The 17,482-nt window shown below is 41.7% G+C and overlaps 1 protein-coding gene across 6 annotated transcripts in view; it reads right to left on the bottom strand.

Moving 5' to 3' along the window:
* Positions 1-17,482, bottom strand: part of CPEB1 (cytoplasmic polyadenylation element binding protein 1) — a 96,440-nt gene that overhangs the window by 75,364 nt on the left and 3,594 nt on the right. For all 6 annotated transcript variants that reach the window (XM_032341999.1, XM_032341994.1, XM_032341995.1 and 3 more), the window contains exon 2: positions 1,274-1,448. In XM_032341999.1, the coding sequence (XP_032197890.1) occupies positions 1,274-1,448 (175 nt within the window). The remainder of the gene's footprint in view (positions 1-1,273; positions 1,449-17,482) is intronic.

The following is a 17,482-nucleotide window of genomic DNA, read 5'->3' as shown; positions in this document are numbered from 1 at the left end:
TGTCATTCATACTGGAATAAAATTCATACAATTTTCTCAAAGAAAAACAGAACACGTATGTTGAATCAAGCAGATTTTCTGAGTTTTTAACTTGGCATAAGCTAAAGGACAATAAGGGTCATTAGCACATGACATATACCAACAAACAAAATAATAAACTTGTACTTTCTTGGAAGTTAGAAGAGATAAGACCAACTAGCATTCTTAGTTCCCACTGTGCCCTTCTCCCATTTGCCTTCCAGTTAGAACAATTTAATTAAAAAAAAAAATTTTTACAGTTACCACAAGTCAGTCTTGTTTGTCATGAAATCTCTCCTTCAGACATTTAGCTACTTCATGTTCACATACACCTGCATCTTTAAGGGAATTATTTCCACTGCCAAGTTAGGATTTAAATCAAAGGATATATGATGAAAAAACCAGCAATTACTAGTACTTTTTCTGCAAACCCCACTACTGCCAAATTTCTTCAAGGCACATTTAAAAAATTAAAAACATGTTCATTTTCAATTAAACTAATTCAAACAAGAAACATTCCTTCAACATTCTTACAGCATTCTGCAACGTCCACAGAAGATTATGAAATGACACCTTTTAGGACTTCCAAGCCTTCTTGTGAAGTGCTGTCTTCGGGTATGCTACTGTCTCCCCTCCACTAGCCCATGGGATAGCCCACATTTCATCAGAACTAAATGCCTGTTGACCTGCTTTCACAGTTAAAAGCAATTAAAATATTTAAGAGATTCACTGTCCACCACAGCAGCCACTAGTCACATGGCTACCAAGCACCAGAAACATAGCTAGTTTCAACAGAGCCACACTGAAAATGTGAAAGACACTAAGAAGAGAATATGGTATCTCACTAGTAATTTTTATATTAACTAGATATTAGCTTATTTTATATATGTTAGTTCAGATAAAATGTTAATATCCCTCTTAAAAAAAACCTTCTTAAATGTGACTACCAGAAAACCTGTAATTAGATCCATGACTCACATTATAATCCTCTACATAGGTAGTCCTGCTATATTTGACCTACCCCTTTTTATCCAGTCTTTTTATGTGTCATAAAAGAGATCTGTGCATCATAAATCAAAGGCAGTCTTCATCCAGAGGGGAACCCAATCCACAAAGTAAGCTACAAAAAGGGGCCAGTATTACCATTCAAGGTCATTCTTCATAGGCTTCACAAGAAAGCCACTGAGAAACAGATTTACATACATACATAGTGTATGTACGAAAACATACACTAAAGGTTTCAAATCTAAGTCACCTGGTAAATGATCATGAATTCCTCGGTTTACGGGTGTAGTGCAGACTCTATTGAAATCCAGAGAATTATCCAATATGGCATTTATCCTTCGAAAGATATTGGCATTGCTACAAGTGGAGAGCGCGGGTGCTTCCTGGTTGTCCCAGCAATCTTTTATCCGCCCAGCTTCTTCTTCCTAGACACAGGAAAAAGATATTTAGGTTTTCATCCTAGACAAAAAAAAAAAAAAGACACTTAGTTTTTTTCTATACTCCTTTATGGTAAATAAGCCCCCCACTTTCTCCCAAGCCAACAATGAGTTAGATAAAGTAACAAGGACTTGAATTTTTTGCCTATATATTAAAACACTTAATGAATCCTATAATGAGCAAGGTTTCCTGAGAGGACTAGAAGAGGGAATAAGAAAAACACAGAAAAATACAAGATACTACCCCCCAAGAACCTTCTAATCTAATGAGACTTGTATAGGAATTAGTATGGTGTGGCAGCAGCAACTGTAGAACCAGAAAATTCTGGAGGTAGATCTATATAACAGAATATTATCTTGAAATTTAAAAAATGAGGGGCACCTGGGTGGCTCAGTTGTTAAGCATCTGCCTTCTGCTCAGGTCATGGTCCCAGGGTCCTGGGATCAAGTCCCACATCCCAGCTCCCTGCTCAGCCTAAAACCTGCTTCTCCCTCTCCCACTTCCCTTGCTTGTATTCCCTCTCTCACTGTCTCTGTCAAATAAATAAATAAATAAATAAGTAAAGAAATCTAAAAAATGAAGCACTTGGGCACCTGGGTGGCTCAGTCAGTTGAGCATCTGACCTGGTTTCGGCTCAGGTCGTCATCTCATCAGGGTCCTGGGATCCAGCCCTGCCTGCATCAGGCTCCCTGTGATTGTATTCCTCTCCCTCAGCCCCTCCTCATTGTGTGTTTTCTCTCTTAAATACATAACTCTTTTTTTAAAAAATGAAGCACTGAAACGTGCTTCCCATGGATAAACCTCAAGCACTTGATGCTAAGTGAAAGAAGCCAGTCACAAAAGACCACCTATTACGAGCCCATTTATAGGAAATGTCCAAAATAGACAAATCTAATCTAGAGGAGTTGCCTTCATCTAGGGGTGAAGAGAGAAGAAGTTTTGGAAATGGTGGCTAACCGGTTCAAGGTTCCTTTCTGAGATTCTGAAAACATTCTAAAATTAGATTATGGTGATGACCACAAAACTGTTAACTATACTTAAAAAAAAAATCACTGAATTTTATGGTAATGTAGATTATAGCTCTACATAGCTGTTTAAAAAGTTTGGTTCTGCCCTTTATTTTCAGTTGCTTAACCTCTTTGCCTCAGTTTCCCCATTTGTGAAACAGGAAGAGTACCTACCACCTTTTTTTCCTACCACCCTTTTGACAAGATGTAATAAAGCACTTAATACATGGTGCCTGGCATACGCTGGCTGCTATTTCCATACCTAAAGGCACAGGAGAAGACATGGTAAAAGCACCAAGAGCAGTACAAGCACCACCCAAAGGAACTGTTCCAGTGGTACAACTGAACATAGTCATTAGAAGTACAGAACTCATTTAAGACCCTGAACTTGCAATGCAGATAGACAATCCAACACCCCCTGCCGCAATCAGAGCGATTCCCTTGGTATTATTCTCTAGCTCAGTAGACAACACCAGCATCCACCAGGTATCCCAGACAGAAATCTGGGACCATTCTTCACTCTCTCACTCAGGATATCTGAAGCCTGACACAGTTAGCAAGGACATACTGGCGGACAGTGTCATTTCTAAGGGAAGTCTGACTCATCTGCTCCACAATTCCCAATTACCTCAAGGAAAAGAAACAAAACTCACACCAAGTAAGGCAACTAGCACCTAGAATCTTATCGCTGGTCACTTCAAAACCAAACTTTTTTTTTTTTTTTTTAAGATTTTATTTATTTTGACAGACAGAAATCACAGGGAGGCAGAGAGGCAGAGAGAGAGGAAAGGAAGCAGGCTCCCTGCTGAGCAGAGAGCCCGATGCGGGGCTTGATCCCCGGACCCCGGGATCATGACCTGAGCTGAAGGCAGAGGCTTTAACCCACTGAGCCACCCAGGTGCCCCCAAAACCAAACTTTTAAAAAGCTGGGTGTCTCTATGTATAGCCTATTACAATTCAGGTACGCATGAGAATAACCAGAAGTACCTAAGAATTTTATCAACCTTGCAGGATGGCCTTAAAGGGTCAAACTTGAGTCCCACAGCATTCTCAATCTCTTTAAAAGACTGGTATCCTCTGCAAGCTGTCAGGAGGAACAGAACACACAGTCCTGCAAGGTTGTTTTCCCACGCCCTCCAGAGAGCCACACACACAAGGCCCCTTTCACAACTGTAGATTTCGAAGATGATTCTCAGCCTCACTAAGGCAACATCACAAAGGGTAAGATGCAAGCATTCACCATCAATCTGCAGGTCTTAGGGCTACAAATTTCACTCATTTGCTGCCTAATCAACATTAACCAACTGTCTGCTATGTACAGTGAGCAACCAAAGTGTAGGCAGATTAGACTCGTTCAGCCGACTGATTTCTGAAGTCTAGAAGGGGAATGAAGATCTGATCATGCTGTCAGCAGCCACCACACTAGCTATAGTTTGCTGTGGTCAAACACTGTCCTCTCAGCCAAGGGCGCTCAGAGCTCACTGTCCGCTCAGCCAAGGGCGGGCCTGAAAGAAAAGGTAGGAAGAAGGTCTGAAGCACAAAGAGGACAGAGGGGCATTATCGAAAGTTGTCCAGTGTGGCAAACCATGGGTATACAAGAGCGAGAACTGGAAAGAAGGCTTCATGCTAGGTTAAGGAGTTAGAATTATTTCCTACATCAGACGTTTCCAAATTTTAAGAGGCCCCTCTTAATACACAAATACTAATCTGATTTTAATTCACCAGTACGGATGTGCTCTTAATCTGTGGATTCCCAGATCCTGGCAAGGAGGTAAACACTGTATTTGCGTCTCAGGAGACCTTGAGCAACCATGAAAGAGAACAGGAGGAACCAGGGAGGGAAGCGCCACAGTCGTCTGGGGAAGACACGGGCCCAGAGGCCCTCCGGGAGAAACCCACTTCCCCAGGAGAAGGGCAAAGTCGAAGAATCTTACCATCTCAAGCAGCCTGAAGAAACCCAGTTTAGAAATGCACTTGGCCAAAGCTGCCCCGCTACAAATCCCATCTGGAACATAGACTGGAACTTCAAACCCCAGCAAATGCTGTCTGGAGTGCCTCCCTACCCCACTCCCACTCAGAGACACCAAAAGGAAATGGAATGTTTGATTAGTATCCCAAACTGCTTGATCACATCAGTAAGTACCAATGGTTTGCCTTAAAAAACCAATTTGGAAGGGGGGGGAGGGCGGGGGCCAGGAAAAGCAAAGCTAGCAATGACTGAGGGAAAGCAGACCTACCACTTTGCTTAGGGGTGCAACAGGAATAAAAGGCATACTACGGCTTCATGTGGCTTTTAGATTTTATATTTATGTGAATACACATAACATGCTTGGCACAGTACCCGGCACATGAATACACGCTGAACAGAAGAATGCTGGTCAGCAGTATCATCACTATTACTCCAAGGGGTCAGAGGCCAGCACAAGGATACCTGAAGAAAAGACCATTTGCTATTGAAAGGAAAAAACGTACTGAGGACAAAGCCAACTATTCTTTTGAAGACTGCAGGCCCTTCCATGCTTAATTTTCTTAATCCTTTTACTTAGAAATTTTAATTAAAAGGACTAAAGACAGGATACAAATTGAACTAAAACATGTCCCTAACAACACAATTTAGTGATCCTTCAAACTCTCCAGCTAAAAGAATTCAGTTTCTCATTTTCAAAACACAGACCTTTCATCCACACCTATTCCTTTGTATACTCTATCTTAACTGATGCGTAGGTCTGAGCTCATACCAATGTTTTACCATAAAGAAAAAGACTCCCCTCCCTTAGTTATACTACTGTTGTCTGATACTTTTCATGGTTATTTTTGGCATATTTTGCCTCAAAGTGAGATCATCTGCAGGATTGTCTTTTTTTTTAAACCTTTATTTGGTCTTTCACAATGGACAGGAAAGGAGGCTTTAAGAGGATCAGAGACTTGAAATGCAAATCATAATACTATTGAGAACCCATGGATCAAAAGAGCAAATTACTTGGCGATGCTAGTAATTCTTACTGTCACTGGCTAAAAATGGTGTTGAGACAAAACCAGCTGTACCTCCTTATTGTCAGAAAGAACAGTTCATGAGGAATCTCTGCTATAATACAAGCTATTGTAGAGCAGATCTCAATGTTCTCCTCAACAGGTAAAAGTTGGCATTCCCAAAAAAAAAAAAAAAAAAAAAAAAAAAAGTTGGCATTCCCATCAGGACACACTGGTGTCCTACAGCAGTAATTCTCAGCTGGGAGAGGGAAGGAGACAACCGTTAGAAAAAAGCATTCCCCTTTTCCACAACGGAAGAGTCTTCCCCAAAACTGAATCACTGTTTCACAAAGCAGAATGAACACAGGCTTTGGAGTACAAATACTAACACTTAAGTGTCTTCTAGGAGCCTTGGTAGAACAGAGTACCATCTACTTTGCAGACTTTGTAGTAATGAGGAATCCGTAAAGTACACGGCTAGGCTCATCCCAGTCAAGTTCACCAAGAAGCCCATTCACTTGGTTAGCACTTTTTTTTTTTTTTTTAAAGATTTTTATTTATTTGACAGAGAGAGAGAAATCACAAGTAGGCAGAGAAGCAGGCAGAGAGAGAGAAGGAGAGCAGGCTCCCTGCTGAGCAGAGAGCCCGATGCGGGGCTCCATCCCAGGACCCTGAAATCATGACCCAAGCCGAAGGCAGAGGCTTAACCCACTGAGCCACCCAGGCGCCACCCCCCCTTTTTTTTTTAAAGTTTTATTTATTTATTTGACAGTCATCACAAGTAGACAGAGAGGCAGGCAGAGAGAGAGAGAGGAGGAAGTAGGCTCCCTGCTGAGCAGAGAGCCCGATGTGGGGCTCGATCCCAGGACCCTGGGATCATGACCTGAGCCAAAGGCAGAGGCTTTAACCCACTGAGTGGCCCAGGTGCCCCTCACTGGGTTAGTACTTCTAACTGGAGGTTTTTCTTCACCTGTGGTTTGAAACTATCACTCATAACGCTTTAAAAATCTGAACCCATACCACCTCACTAGGTTTTCTACTTAAAGATTAAGACCCCAAATTTCATACTTATTTGTATGCTAGAATTGCTTAATTCGAAAACCTTGGCCTTGCCTTTGGAGACCATAAAATCCAGCATGGCCATTTTTTAGGTCTGTGGATACTTAATGGTCATAAAAAAATGCCAACGCTACAACCTCTATGTTGATTATAACTCAGTTTGCCATTAATAAAAAACACAGTACCTATATCAGAGACCCCCTCAAGACTATTCCTGCTAATCATTTACCATGGCTTCATGGAAAAGCCAGTTGAGAGACTTATGGGGAAGACTGTCTGAATGACACACAGTTTATTTTTCCAGATGGAAGTTTTAACCTGGAGTCCATACACTGGAAAATACTAAGCCTCCAGCAAAATGATGTTCACACTAAAAAGTTTTTCTGAGGATAAGATATTCTAATTAGAGAGGCTTTTTTCAGATGAAAGCATTAATCCTGAACATTTAGATTTTTTCAATTAAAACACACCAACAGAAGAGCATCTGGCTGTCTCAATCAGTTAAGCATTTGCCTCTTGATCTTGGGGTTGTGAGTTCAAGTCCCACCCTGGGTGTAGAGATTACAAAAAGAAAAAAAAAAAAAAAAGACATGACACATCAACAGAAAACAATAAACTTAGATGCCCCAAAAGAACTGGTTCAGAGATTTACTTTGGCAATTTGCCTTTATTTTTACAGTAATAAAGCTGAGCAAAACCTCTACAGCATTTATACTCATGATTTTGGAAATACTGTTTAACTACAACTCTTTTTTTTTTTTTTGACAGAGAGAGAGATCATAGGTAGAGGCAGAGAGGAGAAAGCAGGCTCCCCGCTGAGCAGAGAGCCTGATGTGGGGCTCAATCCCAGGACCCTGAGATCATGACCTGAGCCGAAGGCAGAGGCTTAACCCACTGAGCCACCCAAGTGCCCCTTAACTACAACTTTGAACAGACCTTATATGAATACCCACTTAGAAAATTATCATTCAGACAAAAGACTAAGAAATGCTACAGTTTCACCTGAGGAATGGATATGTTTTCTTTAGGGAAAAATGTAAATCATCTAGCCAAATTCCCTTGTGTGCTTTGTCACCTGGTCATTCAAAGTCAGTTTCTGCTTGAACTTTACAGACTCTACAGTTAAGAAATGCTTCTCTGTGGGGCACCTGGGTGGCTTAGTGGGTTAAACCTTTGCCTTCAGCTCAGGTCTTGATTCTGCACAGCGGGGAGCCTGTTCCACACCCCCCTCGCCTGCCTGCCTCTCTGCCAACTTGTGATCTCTGTCAAGTAAATAAACAAAATCTTTAAAATAAATAAATAAATAAAATCTTTTTTTTTTTTAAAAAAAGCTTCTCTAGATTTTTCTCCTTGACTCTTACTTGACCATTCTTTTTTTTTTTTTTTTTTAAGATTTTATTTATTTATTTGACAGAGATCACAAGTAGGCAGAGAGGCAGGCAGAGAGAGGAGGAAGCAGGCTCCCCGCTAAGCAGAGAGCCCTATGTGGGGCTGGATCCCAGGACCCTGGGATCATGACCTGAGCTGAAGGCAGAGGCTTTAACCTACTGAGCCACCCAGGCGCCCCTTGACCGTCCTTAACTGAACTTCCACCTCAGGTCTTCTGTGCAACACTGTAAGAACTTAAAATTTATTGAGTTGGTCCATACAAAACTGTCAACATTCTACCTTTTGCAACCAACAAAACGGCAGTTTCACACAGTTCAATCTAATATTTCATAAATATTAAAAACCTGTTAGGTTAGATGTTGAGATTACAGGTAAATAAAACATAATCCTTGGCCTAAGGAGAATTAGTCAAGCAGGAGAAAAAAATCTAGTTAGGTAAGTGGAGATTAAGTACAAAATGCTACATATACAAGAAAGAACTAAATAAGGTATCTGGATGGCCTGACAACTCGGACTTTTAATCTAGAGAATGAGAAATCAGAATTTCTCTAAGCATGAGAAACGACAGAGAACATAAAGAGTGGATACAGAACACAGTAAACTCAAGAAAAGGAAGTGGCAGAACAGGGCTGGACAGGGAGGGTCACCAGGAACAAAGGAGAAATGGCTGCAGGTCCTTACTTGGAGAAAGACAAAGTGAATCCATCACCAGATACAAGACTCAAGAGAGCACTCCTTCTTTCTTTGCCTTCATGATCTGACCTTCCACTTTCTTCTCCACTGCTTCCTTCCCATCAGTCTGTAAGTATTCCCAAGGCTCTCTCATCCTAAAAACACCAACACACCTTGTTGACTTAAAACTCCTCCCATACCGCTGCCTCCTTTCTCTTGCTCTACTACCAACCTTCTAGAAAATACGCTATACTTACTTTTTTAACCTTCTGCTTGTCCTCTTAACCCACAATATCCAGCTAGTATGACCTCCTCCCACATACACACACACACACACACACACACACACACACACAAACACTAAAGAACTGCTGCTAAACTAATGACTTCGTAATTGCCAAACCCAACCAATATTTCAGGTTTATCTTACTTGGTATCTTTGGAGATCTGATCCTTAACCATTCTCCACTCTCTGAATTCAGGAACCCCCTTCTCATTGATTGCTCTTTTCTGGTTAGTTTTCATTTTCTACAGGATACAGCCAATGCGACACACACACACACACACACACACACACACACACACTCACTCTCTCTCTCTGGAAAAGGAAATACTACAATTTCCAAGACAGGTTTATGAGAACATTAAGGGATATTTAATACCATGACTGCTCAAGAATATCCAGAAAACATGGTCACTGCAACCGTAGCTCTTGTCCCACTTACCTGTCAAACTGTTAGCTAGATGGGCTGTTAGTTCTGTGTTTGATAAATGGTTAAGGTCTTGATCTAAGCAGGACCTTGATCTAAGCAGCACTCCGCATACCTGCAGCGTTGGCAGGGATTCAACACAGACAGCCCAGGAGAGGCAGACCCATTTCACACCACTTTCACAAGTATGTTCTACCACCTCGACCCAACCTCCAACACCAGCAGTGACGCCTTTCTTCAATGTTAAGATCAAAATCAATACTCAGTCACCAAGTCCATCTCTTCTGTCAGATCTGACCTTCCACTTTCTTCTCTAAGCAACTCACAGTCATTTCAGGAACTGGGGTTTTCAACCCCTTGGACCAGAGACAATTCACATGAACAACAAACAAAGAATTCATAAACAACATAACTTGGTGATTGTAGACCCAGAGGTTATAATTACATTTACGGACTGTATTTGCATCATATGCCAGGAGCCATTCTGGAGACAGGATAAATAAGATAATCTGTGCACCCAAAGAGTGAGTCTAATGGGAACACAAGCACGTAAACAAACATGTGCTGTACGCTAAGTCCAGCAATAAATATATAGAGAAATAACAAGAATAGTAGGAAGGTGAGAAGATAAAAGGTTTTACCAAACAGTCATAGGAGTGGGGAGGGCATTCTAGGTAAAAAGAACAACATATACAAAAGGCAAGGAGTTATGAAACAGGGATGCTTTTAGGCAACTAGAAATACACTAATGCTAGAATTTTAAGTGCAAGGGACACCATCCTATGACCCAGCATTGCACTCAGGCTCGTTAATGCAAGGGCAAAGATGGACTGTAAAAAGGCACGTACAAGAACAGTCACAGCAGTTTTAGTTATACTCAAACTAAGCAAAAACTAATGCCCATTGTGTTAGTGGTCCCCAAGACCACCCTCACTAGGTTTGATGATTCACTAGAAGAATCACAGGACTCAGCATACAGTTGTACTGAGCACATTTATCACAACCAGAAGATACGGAGGAAAACCAGCAAAGGGAAAAGGTATATGGGACAAAGTGTGGGAGAAATCAGGTAAAACCCTTTTTTAAGATTTTATTTATTTGAGAGAGAGAGAGAACATAAGAGGGGGGAAGGTCAGAGGGAGAAGCAGACTCCCCGCTGAGCAGGGAGCCCGATGCAGGACTCAATCTTCAGACTCCAGGATCATGACCTGAGCTGAAGGCAGTCACTCAACCAACTGAGCCACCCAGGCACCCCCAAGTACAAACTTTCCAGGATCCTCTTCCAAGGGATTCAAACAACATAAGCTTAACTGCTTAGCTCCCCCAGCAGTAAGCTGGGACGACACACAGAAGTTTTTGCCAATCAGGGAAGCTTGCTGGAGACTTAGCTCCCCGGGTTTTTATTGAGGGGTGGTCACACAGACAACCTCTGCCTGGAATATGCCCAAATCCCAGACCCCAGGAAGCAAGCAGGTGTTCAGCATCCATCACACTGTTTGCACAGTTTAGGTGTAGTAAGTCACTACTGGTTCTGGGACAACAGCAATAAACTTGAACTTCATGGCAACTTGTTGAAATCTCAGATACTAAATTAAGTGGGGGGGAAAAGGTCAGACTCAGGAAGAGTACATGCTACAGAACTTCATTTTAAGTTCAAAAATAGGCAAAACCAATTGAGGACAACACAAGTCAGAGTAGGAGTTAATCCTGGCAGGGGGGTGGGGGCGGAGGGCAGGGCACAGAGATACCAAGTGGGAAAGTGCACAAGGGAACCTTAATGAGTACTGTACATGTTCGGTATCTTCATCAGTGTGGCCGTTACTTAGGTGTTTAAAAATAATACAAACATGTAAAATAGACTATGTTATACACTTAAAATTAGTGCCTTTTACTATATACTATACAGACATTCTCAATTTTTAAATATTTTTTAAAGATTTATTTATTTATTTGAAAGAGACCAAGCAAATGCATGAGCAGGGTGGGGGCGGAAGCTGACTCCCAAGGAGCAGCGAGCCTGATGCAGGACTCGATCCCAGGACCCTGAGATCATAATCCGAGCCAAAGGCAGACGCTTAACCCACCTTGCCACCCAGGCAACCCTCTCTCTCAATTTTAAAAAAGGTCAAAGAGGAGACCAGTAGGGATTAAATTCAGCCATTAAACTGAAGCCAGATCATGATGGGCTTTGTGTGCTACCACCAGGGATCCTGACCTTCACTGTGCAGTGGTAGTTCTCCAAGGGAGGACTTTTGGACCCACAGAGGTCCCAAGACCCTTCCAAGGATCGACAAAGCCGAAACTACTTTCATAATTCTAAGATACCAATTTCTTTTCTCATTAAGCTGACATTTGCAATAATGGTACAAAAATAATTGCAGTGGTTAAAATTGGCATCTTAGCAGGAATCAAGGCAAGGCAATGCCAATAAACTGTAGTAAGCAGTTACGGTACTCTCCGTGCTCTTCAATCACAGAAACAGCCAGGTTCTCTGACCAAGGTCCTTGAGAAAGCATTAAAAATGTATTTATTGGGCGCCTGGGTGGCTCAGTGGGTTAAGCCGCTGCCTTCGGCTCAGGTCATGATCTCAGGGTCCTGGGATGGAGTCCCGCATCAGGCTCTCTGCTCAGCAGGGAGCCTGCTTCCTCCTCTCTCTCTCTCTGCCTGCCTCTCTGCCTGCTTGTGATCCCTCTCTGTCAAATAAATAAATAAAATCTTTAAAAAATAAATGTATTTATTAAGTCTTGACCCTTGAGTACGGGCCTTCAATATTCTGTGAGACAAATGGGAAGCAAGCATGAAGCCCAGCTGCTGCATATTGAAATATAGTAGTTGTTTCAAGGCCACGGGTTTATGTGACTGAGTTTCAGAAAGAATTAGGGTTTTTTTTTTTTAATGAAACCTCTTTTTTACTTGAAAGAGCCGACCTACTATGGTTATCAAACTTTGGGTATTTGGCAAACATTCTCTTGAAAACAAAGCAAGCTAGACACTTCAAATAAAATACTAATGGTCTGTACTTGTTGCCAATGATTAAAGTTTGAGCTTTGAAGGAAAAAACAGAACTCTGGGAAATTTTCACCTACACCCTTCCTCAATACTTTAAGACTTTTCTGTGAAACTGGTGATGTTATTAACTAGCGTCTCAGCATAGTGTGTATATGTGTATATGTAATACATTCACTATGCAATATTGCATAACAGTGAACCAGTATTTGTCAAACGACTGAAGTATAGGGTTACAAAATCAGACATGGGTGAATGAGCTAGCCAAAGTATAGGAGGATCAATATGCTTTAATGTAACAAAGCTAAGAACAGTACACCCATCTGGCTTCAGATTCCATGTTGCAACTGACCTTGAGGAAGTTAAAACTTGCAGAGTTTTGGTGTAGTATCAAAGAGGAATACCCACAATAAAATGAAAAGGCTACCCAAAGAGTCCTCCCCTTTCCAAGTACATTATCTGTGTGAGGTCAAATTTTCTTCATATATTTCAACCAAAACAACATATGGCAACAAATTAAATATAGAAACAGACTGGAAAATCCAGCTATCTTCTAATAAATCTGATACTGGAGAGATTTGCAAAAATGTAAAGAATGCTCACTCTTCCCATTTTCCTTTGTTTTCAAAAATCTAATTGTGTTAATATGTAATGGATTTGTAACTTTAAGATTAATTTATTTTTCCAGTTTTAATTTCTAACGGGCAAGTATCAATAGAAACGATCCACATACACAAAAACTCTTGAGGTCCTCAGTTACGGAGTGCTGAGAGGAAAATTTCTGAGAACCTCTGCCTTATGGAGCAGGTGATCAAACTGGCACTTTCTGAAGATCTTACAGGAACATCCAGGCAGAAATCCGACCACCCTGAAAGACTGAAGAAATGTTTCTAAGGGCATAGTGAACTTGGAAAAGACTCTCAGAAATACACACGTGAGAAGGGAGAGGAGCTCTGATGTCCCATCTCAAGGCTTTAAGAGATGAGCAAAGGGTGGGCCAGTCAAGATGAGGAGGGAGCTACTCAGTAGAAAAGCTTAATGGGAAAGAGCTAAGCAAAGCCGGTGAGGCTGGCTGCTCGAGGGGAGTGCTGTACGAAGATGCGGTCTCAACGTGGGAGAGACATGATCGTGTTTACAGACAGAGGTGGAAGGTGTGGCAGCAACAATGCACCAAAAGGTCCTGAGAGTGTGAGAAAGATGGACTCCAATGCACAAAATTGCTCCCTGAATAGGGGATAAGCCACTCCTGCAATAGCCAGAGATTGGGAATGTAATCGGAGCCAAGTCCAGTTGGTGAAAGAACAGGACCTAGATGACCCAACTGTGCAGGACCCAGAGTGTATAAGCCTGTATTAGTCTCCCATTGCAAAGGAAAAGATATGCTTAGAGAAATTGAAAATCTTGTTCAAAAATCAACCAGTTAACAGAGCACAAGGACTCAAATCAGGATATCAGACAGCACATCTCCTCTTCCTCCCCTTCAAGACAGCATGAGAAATGGAGAGGAGGAGAGGAGACCGAGCAGGCCAGGGAACTGCTCCGTGGCAACTCTGAAGCTGTATGGGAGGCTCTCACAAGGGCAGGGAAAAACTGTTCTGTTTCATGTGAAACATATGGAAGCCTTGGCAATGAGAGACCTCCCCAAACCCAGGGTAACATGCGCAGGAAAAGTGGCATGATGGAAGAACAGATACAACCTCCTGACCAGCAGCACTAAATTCAGCTTTGTGAAGTCCAAAATCCAAGGCAAGTTTGAGTTTCATTTGAAAACTCCTAAACTAACAGGCACCTGTGTGGCTCAGTCAGTTGAGAATCCAACTCTTGATCTCGGCTCAGGTACTAATCTCACCATCATGAGTTCGAGACCCATGTTGGGCAAAGAAACAAAAACAGAACCTCCTGGACTTAAGCAGGACCTCAGTAGTCATCCCTGGAGGTCAGGGACACAGAGGGATGAGCTTGGGAGACACACCCATCCAAGGACCAAGGGTGAGAAGGATAGGTCTGGGGAAAAACAGAATGACTAGTGGGATAGAGCTCCACACAGAGTAATGGGTGTGAATAGGCAAGAACTAAGGAAGAAGGGAGAAAGAGCAGACTGAAAACACTCCTCCAAGGGAGACCTGACCTAGCAGCAGCAGTAGAAAGCAGCAGCTATGAAAGGATGCAGGAGCCAAGAGAGACAGAGCACATCAACACCATAGTTACAGAAACTGCAAACAGGTTTCCAAAGAAAAGCTACAAATATGCGTTCATCTAGCTTCCAGAATTCTGTACTGGGGCCTCCAGTGACTGAAAAAATAAAAAAATGAAAACCCAAACACCCCAAACACAGTTCTTTCCCCCAAGAGAACACTAGTCTAGTTGGAAAAAAATAGACTAATTGGGTGGAGGGGATAGAATTAGATTAGCCTCAGGAGATGAGTAGAGAGAAGAAATTGGTTCTGTTTTTAAACCTGCTGGGTTTAATATGCCTCCAACAGATAGAACTCTTCAATAGGCCAATCAGACCGACGGGTTCTGAGAACAAGCAGGGCAACCTAAAACTTGGTCCCAGAAAGAGGGGCTAGTGCAGCAGGAATACACAGGCCCCTCTGTACAAGAGGAATGAAGAGCCAACAGAATGAACCACAGGGAATGTGGCATTCGGGGGGAGGAAGCCTGTAAGTGCCAAGTCAAGAAAGACCTATCAGACAGGAGGAGGAGGGAGCTATAGAGTCTCACAAGACAGGTGGAAATTTTAAGTAGAAGGAAATAATCAGAGACCAACAGAACAAAGGACGAGGTGCATGAATTCTAGAAATACCAGGCTGGAAATCAAGAGACCTGTGTTCCAGTGCTGGCTCTATCATCCACTCGCTGTATTAATTTAAAACAATCACTTCTCATGTTAAGCTTAGTCCTCTTATCTGAGAAAATAGACATTAGAATCTGTGTTTGTTAACTCTGAGTTATATCTGGGAGACAGATAGGTCTCTAATATCTTCTGAGCTTCACAACAATTCTAAAATTACAGCTTAAAAAAAATGTCTCAAGAGAAAGGACAGACTCAGGAGACAGATGGCGTCAGAGCCAGAACGCACAGAGCACAGGTGTTAACGTAGTAAGAGATTAAGCGTTCTGTCAAAAGACAAAAAAATCCAACCAGCCCTTCAAGGTAACTGCTTTCCTCCAACAGAGAGCTACTCCCATACTTTTATCCAGAAGACTTTGGGCCAAGATGCTAAACCTGTCGGGATGGTACCAATATCTGCACAATACTGACCAAGAGTAAAGAAACCAGTAACGCTATTATAGCTAAGTTACTCCCAGAATCAACAGCTAGGTGCAACTGTGACCCATTTTTCGAACACAAACCTGTCCTCTGAGGATTCTGCATTACCTCAAGGCAAGTCATCACAAAATGCCTTAACAATCAAAAGTGTTAACTCACGGTAATCTAAAGGGTGCTCCAACTATATATGAATCCTAAAAACAAAGTGTAAATCAAAGGTTATCCATGCCTCAGTGTTCTTCTGCACTCCTGCACACAATGCTCAACCTCATTTAATCAGGAATTTTCACCCCAGGCCTGTGTTATTTAAAAACACTCATATTACACATTAAAGCAGCAAAATAATTCCTGACAGGAAACTTTTTGAATTCCAATAACAAAACTCTGGGAAATTTATGTTTATAATCCAAATTTAACACTGAAGTTTGGATATTGACTATATGGAATGTCAGATGATTTTCCCATGAAAAATGCAAAATATCACACACGTGATGTAACTTTTCATTCCATCCTTTCAGCCGGTTTACTATAATTGAGATATGTCTTGTTTTGGGGTTCCTATCTTACACATAAAAACTTCTAGCACTTGGAATCTACTCTTATAGAAGGGGATGAGCTCTCATGAGCAGGTGTGACCGAAACAGGCAGCAGCAAAGGCAGGAAAGAAAACAATGAGCATTTCCAAAGCAGTAATGTGGGGAGCCAATGAGCAGGGTCAGCGGTGTCCAAAAGACGTAAGAACAGTGAAAGGGTACAATCAATGCTTCTTGGCTTTAAACCAAACAACAGATAGAAGCAAAAAGTCTTATAACCTCCTCTCTTCCAAACTTTGGGTCTAACCCCCTTTCTACCCCTTACCCTCTGTCCGCAGGCTTTCTGGCAAGTTCTCCCCAGAGTGAGTACAGGTTAGATACTGCCTAGGAAAACAGATTTGCAGGACAGGATGGGATTACCACAGCTCTTCCATAGGAAAGAAAATAATTTGCTATTTGATCCTGTGATTCTTTTACTGACTTCAACACTAGCTACTGAAGACAACAGTCTACACATTAGTATCCAGGTTTGGTGTACATTCCTGTCCCAAACTTTAAGCCATTAATTTCCATTTTAAACAAACACATTATTTTAGGGAATGGTCATTTAGTCAAGGTACCTGAAACCAATGAATAAGAAAGTCTACACAGGTACTCCCTACCACAAAAACATTAAAATAACAGCAGAGAGCTACTTCAGTCACCTCACCCTTCTTCCCTACCCCCAAATTCACAAACACTTAACTCACAGCTGAGTGCCTGAACTAAAAACATTTGCTAGAGAAGCAGGTGGAAACCAGGTAACATTCTAAAGTTTCCATCTTTCCAAAAACCCAGACATTTAAAAAAAAAAAAAAGTTATCTGGTATTGGAGTCTGCATTTTTGCAGAAAAATCCCTTTGGCAAAGGCTCTGAATATGGTCTTTACTGCTTTATGCTTTAAATCTTTTGGGAATAAAACACAGAAATAAAGGTACATATCCCTTTACAACTGCAAGTACGGCTGTGTACACTGCTGTGAGTTCAAGTTTCTTTCACCCAGAATGAAAACCCAGTCTCTCATTCCTAACACAGGGCTATTTTATGTCCTGGAAGCTTATTCCAGAAGATCTTAGCGCATACTGCTAAAACCCTTATTAATTCTTCCTGGAAATCTAAGAGGTATGATTATGGGAATTTTAGCTAAGAGAGAAAAGGTGACATTTAATAAGCCACATTCTACTTTTAGAGGTCTTAAAACAATTACATAATTTCAAATCTGCCTATCTCAGAAGAAGAAATTTATTGAAGTTTTAACTGTCCTGAAAAAGGAAAGTCTGTTGTGCAGAGGGTTGGGAGGGTCACCCCCACAGTGGGAGGAGCCTGATTTCTCCAGACCTCTGGCTCTCTCAGGATCAGCTA

This window comes from Mustela erminea, chromosome 5 (assembly GCF_009829155.1).
Source record: "Mustela erminea isolate mMusErm1 chromosome 5, mMusErm1.Pri, whole genome shotgun sequence".
NCBI lineage: Eukaryota > Metazoa > Chordata > Mammalia > Carnivora > Mustelidae > Mustela > Mustela erminea.
The sequence above is the reverse complement of the archived record's forward strand: the minus strand, read 5'-3'. Positions and strand labels throughout refer to the sequence as shown.